General features: G+C 35.4%; 1 protein-coding gene across 2 annotated transcripts in view; it reads right to left on the bottom strand.

Annotated features, from left to right (window-relative positions):
• BCHE (butyrylcholinesterase) overlaps nt 1-7,029 on the bottom strand; it is a 57,041-nt gene extending 50,012 nt beyond the window's left edge. The window contains exons 1-2 of one of the 2 annotated variants that reach the window (XM_015562385.1): nt 6,865-7,029; nt 1,303-2,827 (exon numbers count right to left, since the gene is read on the bottom strand). In XM_015562385.1, coding sequence (XP_015417871.1) covers nt 1,303-2,819 — 1,517 coding nt within the window. In that variant the 5' untranslated portion in view covers nt 2,820-2,827; nt 6,865-7,029. The remainder of the gene's footprint in view (nt 1-1,302; nt 2,828-6,864) is intronic. The other variant, XM_006761346.2, reaches the window with a different exon arrangement.
• Nucleotides 7,030-8,481: the final 1,452 nt, after the last annotated feature.

Raw genomic sequence — 8,481 nt, 5'->3', positions numbered from 1 at the left:
GCGATTCGCGATTTTGCGCTATCATACTGGGTGTATGGTCGGCTGTGTGCGATTTTGCGAGTGTGGTAAAATCGCATAACAGCCGAGCATACACCCAGCAGCGCTGCTGATGCCTGAACGGTATGTGGAATGAAGTGGGCGGGCATCGGGAGGCCACTATGGCACAGGGCAAGCACTATGGGCAGTCTATCTGAAGTGTACCTGGCGTATAAGATGACCCCCCACTTGGAGGCATATTTTTCAGGGCCAAAAAATCGTCTTATACGCCGGCAAATACGGTAAAATAAATTTCAAATGGGAATTGGAAAAGAAAACCAGAATGATATTTTTATCAACATTCCTTTTAATACGAGACAGTATCACAGATTGACTCAATGCATCCATTAATTGGTGAGTTTCTATAAGCACTGCTTTTAAAATAGATTTCCAAATGTCTACTTTTTCTCATTCTAATTCACATAAGGTATTCCACTGTATAAAATTCATTTTTGCCCTACAAATGCAGTTATGAAAAAAGCCTATTTTCTGTACACATACTTTTTATATTTAGAAAATATATTAAAATATATATATATATATACAAACCGATTATTTTTTCCTGACTCTTGCAGACATATTACACTATTTGTAACGTATGAGGGAAAATATGTTCTTTGGTAAGTTTTCTGGTGATTTTAATCAGCCATACGACTACTCTAGTGGAAAACAGCTTAGATAAACATAAGGAGCTTTGTAGCTTCTGTCCAGCACATGTCACCTAAAATTTCAGAGCAAACTTATTAGGGGAAAAAAATGCCATAAAATGGAAAACTGTACTCTAAGGTCAACCCCATCACCATCTTGCCTTTGGTTTCCCTGAGAGGTGTGCGTTTCTTTATGTTATCGGGTACCACTGTTCCCATGTTTAAGAGAGTGAAAAGATACATTTCTACCCTTCTCTAAACCAATGAACATTAAGAACTTCCAGGTTAAAAGGCATGCTCACAGTAATCTTATTTCTCAAGCTACACGTCTATTTCCATACAAACTCTGTCTTAGATTGCTAAAGTGCTATGTGGTATTTTGGAAACGTTATCAGAAAATACTTTTCATAAAAGTTCTCTGATGATCTCTTTCAGGCATGCTGATGCAAGGAACTGAAATTCACTACATAGTAAAACACAAAATCAGCTAAAGTACAAAAAGAATAAATATTTAACATGTTTCTGTGCTTTTAACGAAGTCTACACCAGCACCAAGCAAAGCTCAGCAAAACAAAACAAACAGAACAAAATAAGAACAATTACAACAAAGGCCACTTACCCATATTTTGCAAAATTTGCCCAGTGTTTCATTATGGATCTACTCAGAACTTCTTCAGCTCTTGTGTAATTTACTCTTCTTTCCAGAGGTAAACCAAAGACAAATTCAATTTCATAACCATGCATCACTCCCATCCATTCAGGCCAAGGAAGTTTGGAGGATCGGTGTTCAAAATAGTAGAAAAAGGCATTATTTCCCAAATCTGAGAACTTCTTGGTGAACTCCAAGGCAGGGCATATGAAATTGTAATCCCCCACAACATCATCCAAGGCCTCACGGTAGTTTTCAGCTCTTTGATCATCTAACCAGTCCATGTAATGGAAAAGGATGGATTCCCTTCCAAATTCACTCACTCCTCGAAAAAACATTTTTAAACTTTCTTGAAATTCTTTTCTAGTAATGATACTGTTGTTATCTTTGCTGAAACCAGGGGCACCATATACTAAAAACGCTGTCCCTTCATCTTTATTAACACCCACCAAGATCTGGGTTTTTTTGAACTGTCCAAGTTGGAGTAGTGTGTCTGGCATGTCAGTGAGAAAATCGCCATCCACAATTGGGCCAAAATTTACTGACAAGAGAGTTTCATAGGGGACAACAAATACTTCATTCAGAAGAATCTCCTGGGGGTCTTTATTTCGAAGGCATTTGATGATCTCCGTCTCATTTTCTCTAAAGCAACCAATAAATTTAGCTAAGGTCAATGTTCTGTTCTTAGCTTCATCAAGAGATGTTACTGCCCAAGGGGCATTAGCAGACCCACTTTGCAGAATTGCTCTGGTAAACAACGGGTGGCTTCTAGTAGAAAGTAGGTGAAGACTAACTGAAGCTGCCCCTGCACTTTCTCCGAAGAGAGTTACACTTTTAGGATTTCCACCAAAGGCTGCTATATTTTTTTGGACCCACTGAAGTGCCAACTGTTGGTCAAACAAGCCCATGTTCCCTGGTGCCTCTGAATTTCCTGGTAAAGCTAAAAACCCTAGGGCACCCACCCTATAGTTCATTGAAACTACAATAACTCTCTCAACTCGTGCCAGGAATTTGCCATCATAAACAGGTAAAGATGATGTTCCAGTTTGAAAACCACCCCCGTAAATCCATACCATTACAGTAGCGTTTTTTGGTTTAGGTGCTGGAATCCACACATTCAGATATAAACAGTCTTCGCTGAGGTCAGTATTTGGATTCCACATCTCGGATCCCAGGAAGCCTGGAAAACTTTGATCTGTGTTCTGATAGCAAGAATTTGCATATTTTGTGGCATTCCAAATATTGGGCCACTTGGCCAAGGATTGTGGCTTCTTGAACCGAAGTCTGCCAAGAGGTGGCTGTGCATAGGGAATTCCAAGAAAGGCTGTTACTGTGCCCCCGAGAACGGGCAAGTTCATCCCTCTGACTTTACCATTCTTGGTTGTGATGACGATGTCTTCTTCAGTGTGTGATTTCCCAATGAGCATCCAGAGCAGAAGAAACAGAAAAAGAAGTTGGGTGCATACGATTGTACCCTTGCTCTGCATATTGGTTTCTGAAAGAGAGGTAAGTAGGAAGTTTTAACGGCCTTATGCATCTGGCATTATGTTTAATTGATAATAACAAACTAAAGTGTAGTGCTTCTAATTAATCATACAAATGATGAAAACTAATAAATCTTGGACCACTACAAAGGTTTATGTTAAAAAAAAAAACAGATAGGAAACAGTTGGAAATATTTTAGTTTTCAATTTCAAAAACAAATAGTGGAATGAAAAGTAGACACTATTTCATTTTGAAAAAATTCACTATAAAACTTTTGCAAGGAAGATTGAGTATTTTATAGGGGATATTTCTTTCAAGCATGTATATATACTTCTTACCGTACACAGCCCCACCATAAGTGGCATTTAGCGGTAGTCTATTTATTACAGATAAAATTTCTACTTGGTTAGAGGAGAAAATGCAAGCCCATGTATTCTCTGAAATATGTACATGCTGGCTGGTTCTTGACAGAAATGTGAAGTAGGTTAAGAAGCTTTAAGGAACCTTAGTCTTTCATTGTCTTTTTCAGTTTCCAGGATCCCTTCTGTGGTCCTTTTTGCTTAGTGGGTTCTTCCTCCATTCAATCTCAGTCTATGCTCAGAAGAGATTTTGGACAATCTATTCATTGCCTCTTAAATAACCTAAAATAGTTGCCTTTTATCCTATATAGTATGAAAAATAACAAATCTGTTATCCTTATAAGACCTATACAAGAAAAATTGGAAGTAGAGTTCTGTGTATATACTAGAGGCCTGGTGCACAAATTCATGCACCAGTAGGGTCCCTCAGCCTGGCCTGCAGGATTGGGATGAAACCGGCTCTCTGACATCCCCCGAGGAGTCCCGGATTGTGAGAGGGCAGAGGCCAGGCTGAAGGACCCCACCGGTGCACGATCAGGGTTGGGGAGGGACACTGGAGGTTGGCCAGTTGGGGAGGGGCCGTGGGAGGTCTCCAGGACATGTCTGGCCTGTCTTGATCAGTCCGATCGGCCGAACCCCAGTAGCAAGCTAACCTACCAGTTGGAGCATCTGCCCCCTGGTGGTCAGTGCACATCATAGCGACTGATTGACTATCTGCCTCCTGGTGGTCAGTGCACATCATAGCGAGTGGCCTTAGCATATTATTAGCATATTACAAAATGCTTTGATTGGTTGAACGGATGACCAGACGACCAGATACTTAGCATATTAGGCTTTTATTATATAGGATACCAGTTAATTTCTCTGATATTAAATAATCAAGAGGTCTTCTCTACCTGAATTATAATGTCAATGGAGAGAAACAGTTGCTAATAATATAGCACATGGGAGAAGATGCTGATTTAGAAAAACTTTTATACTCAGAGATTATTCAATATCTGTTAATTTGATTTATTAAAGTATGTACAACTAGTGAGGTTATATGTGTTAGCATGGTCAATATAAGTCTAATTCACCTTCATGTTACCTATTGGAGAGTGTTACATACAATATTCTTAAATCTAAATTTTAAAACTATAATATGCATTTGTCCACATACTCATTGTTAGTATAAGCAAATATTTCTATATATAGCTGCAGTATTTATTTAAATAAACATTATTTTGTCCTTTTCATAACCTGTTATTCTCAAACTTAACTTGTTGCTCTGTAGTTTTACCATTAAGAAATGTATATATTTTTAATATATGCCATCACATGATTAAACATTCTAAAGAGAAATAATTGAAGGTGGCTATGAAAATGTTAGTCTATATCTCTAAATCCTTATTAATAATTAAAATATTCAATAAGACACAATTGTTCTTCTCTTGTTAATTCTGGTACAAATTGACTACTATCACATTAAATAAACACTTTGAACATTAAGAATACTTAACATGTTTATCATAAAAACTGGTGTGAATTTTCATGCTAAGTACAACGAATTATCTGAATTTAGATCAGTTAACTTATTGTAATAATGTATAACATTTGAAAGAAAGGCAGGAATTATGTTTGGAACTACAAAAGGAAATGAATGATGGTAGTGAGAAGGGAGGAAATTTGAAAGATAAATACCATAGTATTCAAAGTTTATAAAATGCTCCAGGATATAAAAATCTACTGGAAATTTTGAGAAAACATTATAAACTTTTAAAAATATAACTTTCAAAATAAAAAAGGTAAAAAGAAATGTCCTTCATTTTGCATTTTTATTTCAATTTTAAAAGTAGTATCAGAATTCCTTGACCAATTTTCAAAAGAAAATTGTAATGTTACAGTAGAAGATATGGGTGCTAGAAAATGATTGCCATAAAGAGCAATATATACCCACATATGTTCCATAATTGAGTATCAACCAAATTTTCAAAATAATTGGCCAACAAAGGACTTCTTAGAGAATGGTCAAGAAAATATTGGTAATAGTTTTTTCTGAGTATAATTTTCCAGTATTTTAAATAGTTATAATAGAATATATATTTCTTTGTAAAAATAATAGCCCTTAAAATAGTGGTAAAACAGCTACTTGGATAATATGATCTAAAATATACACTGCTAAAGTGAATTTGGTCAACTTAAAACAACTAAGCCTTTATACCAAAACTAGAAAGCTTGTTTTGTTGCAGGCTAAGTGAAGTGGGAACTGAGTCAGTCTATTTATAAATAGACTATACCACTGTCTTTCAGAGATTCTTCAGATACACATGAGGTACTAAAAGGATGTATGCAGATAGAAGAATCTTTATTAGGTGTCAGCAACATAAGATCTGTATCCTCAGTCGGGAAGAACGTTCACAAACTTTTCATTGTGTGAATAATTTGAACGTTTAATATTAGAGGGAGAGCTTGAGTCTCTTTGAAAGGTGAATTTGTTTTTGGGTTGACATCTATTCAATTATAATTCTCTTACAATTAAAGAAGCAGGACATTATAAACAAAACAGTAACAACAAATCTAGGAGAATGAAACAGAACTTTGTAAATCTGATTAGAAATTTTATTTGGCACCCAAAAGGCCATGTTACTTCAAATTCACAGATTCTAAATATTTTTATTTAAAGGATAAAGCCACTCTCTAAAAGTTCATGCTCATCCTTAAAAGGTAACTATTTATACAGGTGAACTACAGTTTATATTATGAAAGGAGGCATTACACAGGCTAGTAATAGTAGCTCCAAATTGAGTTTATTATCATGCATTATATTCATAAGCATTTGAAAGGCATACTCTAAAATCTGAAAAATAATAATACAAATAGAACTCATAAACAATGAAATTTTTTTCACATTTAGTTTGCTTTTAATCATTCATACAATTTATACTTAATGTTTAATCTTCTGGTGTAAAAAGTACTGACATCATCAAAATCAAGGTAAGTTTACAAGATTAGAATATGGGCAGAAGTCTATATTTGCTTATAGTCTCTATATAATAAAAATCATAGTAAATGTAAAATATTTTGCTATAATTTACACACATATTGAAAGAGGACAAACAAGAAAAACGGGGCACATTTTGCAAATCAAATTAGGAAATAGATTTTTCCTTTTAGATATAAGAAACTTAGACCTTTCCTTTGCCAATTGATACTGTTAAAGTTTCAGATGGTAAAGTGTTGATTAAGAAAAGTACCCTCTCATGCCAGACAATAAGAGAACTATTCTTTTCATGCAACTTAGAAAAACAGAGTAAAACTAGTCTAAGGGCACCTTTTTAAAACTATCTTAAGGAGAAATTCACTAAACAGTTTATTTAAGGGTAAAATAGTGTAAGCCGTTTTTGCTTGGGGAGTGCACTAAGAATCTACACAACAATGAATCCACAAGTGCTACGGTTCTTTATACGAAGTTAAATAAACTCACTGTTTCCTCAGCAGTTAAATGGACTCAGCCTGTGTTGCCTGAATAGTATAAAGATTTGACGCAGGTGCCTGTGCATTTGCCTCATCTGTGTTTTTGCAATGACTGACCCCCCACAGAGCACCAAAGTGGCACAGCAAACACGTGAAGGGGTCAGGATCCTGCTACAGAATGAGTTTCACACAAACTTGCATCTCTATACAAAGATGTAAATTCAGAGCAACTTACCCGACTCACTGCAACAAAAGATGATAAAGTTTGCAAGGCGTGGAAATCATGTATTACTTCGGGGAAATGCAGTGTGCAGCTGCTGCTCCAGCCTGTGAATTGGACTGCACTGACATTGCAATCAACTGTTACTGACAAAGCTCGCGAGACTTGGCAGCAGCTACTAGCTCTGGGAGCAGCCAATCTTTACTTTCTGACATCTGTTCAGAGGCTAATGGTATGAATGCAATCGTGATCCATTTACAAAAATATTACCGGAACCATGGCTTAAGATTGCAGGCACTTATCTAAGACGGAAGAAATAAAGAAATAGAAGCTTCTTTAAAAGAAGCTGAAACTGAACAGAAAATGAACGTGTGTGCGCGTGTGTGTGTTTTTTTAACACTACCCAAACTTTTAAAGATTTGTTTCCCTCTTTTATAGATTATATATTTTTTTCTTATGCTCAGTTTAAGATTTAAAGATGAACATGTTGTTCAAAAAAACGCTGTTATTGAAATCTCTGTACCTTCAATCTGTGCCAGTCATAAAGGAGTGTAAAAGATACATTAGGGAACAATTACTGGGCAGGTAAAGATATGAAAACAGAAAGATTAGCTACATTAACGGAATGCATGTCTCTTATATGTATGTCCTTTCAACCCTCACACCTCAACACTTATTTAAGTCTCAGTAATTTTCTTTTTGGGGGCTCTGCAGGCAGTCACATGTATTAAGAAGCCAGGGTTTTCTGGTCAAGACAAGAAAAATGCCAAAAACAATGTACCAAACTCTATGGAAAAGAAACATTTATCACCTGGAAGTGTGCAAGCTCTTGAGAATGTGTTTATGTCTTTCAGGCTTATTTTTCTCGAGTTAGAACTTTGGAAAAATGAAAAACAAATTAACGGTTTAATGCCTGACTTTTCAATGCAGTTACATTCTTTATATTTTGCAAACACTAAATGCTTTAGCTTTTAATTTTCTCACTCATATTGGCTCACTATGGAGTAATTAGCCGGCAGTAATTGTAGGTAAGCCCATTTTTGCTTTTTAATATTGTTTAAGAGTTCAAACATGCAATATAAGAACTGTCATGTTATTGATTATACCTTAAGCCAGTCATTGTAATTGACAGTCTCCATAAATATTTTACTCCAACAAATATATGTGTTAAATATCATTAACCACAATATTAGTTGATGAAGCTCAGGATTATAAAGATCAGAAACTTGCTATATATCTTGTCACTAGAAGCTGTTAAAATCAGAATGTTAACCTAGATTTGTCTGATGTTATTTCACGTTAACTGTTTCCAAGATAACATCCATCTTGATCTCAAAGATATCTATTTGGGGAAAATTGTTTCTTAAGAGATATCTGTTAGATAATGCACTTCACACTTCACAATCATAATAATTTTTCATGTATTTGGAATATAGTTGATGAAATGACAACCTAGTTACACAAAAGTTGCAGAATACATGGACCAAAGAAGGAAAAAAAATTACATAGTACACTGACAATTACGCAATGTTTTGTAAAAAGATGGCATTTTTGTTTAAAAGGTAGTCATTCTTTTTTTAAAAAAAGAATATGTTTTTATTGATTGAAGAGAGGAAGAGAGATAGAAACATC

The sequence above is a fragment of the Myotis davidii genome, unplaced genomic scaffold (assembly GCF_000327345.1).
Source record: "Myotis davidii unplaced genomic scaffold, ASM32734v1 scaffold777, whole genome shotgun sequence".
Taxonomy (NCBI): Eukaryota; Metazoa; Chordata; class Mammalia; order Chiroptera; family Vespertilionidae; genus Myotis; species Myotis davidii.
This window is presented reverse-complemented; position numbering and strand designations above follow the sequence as displayed.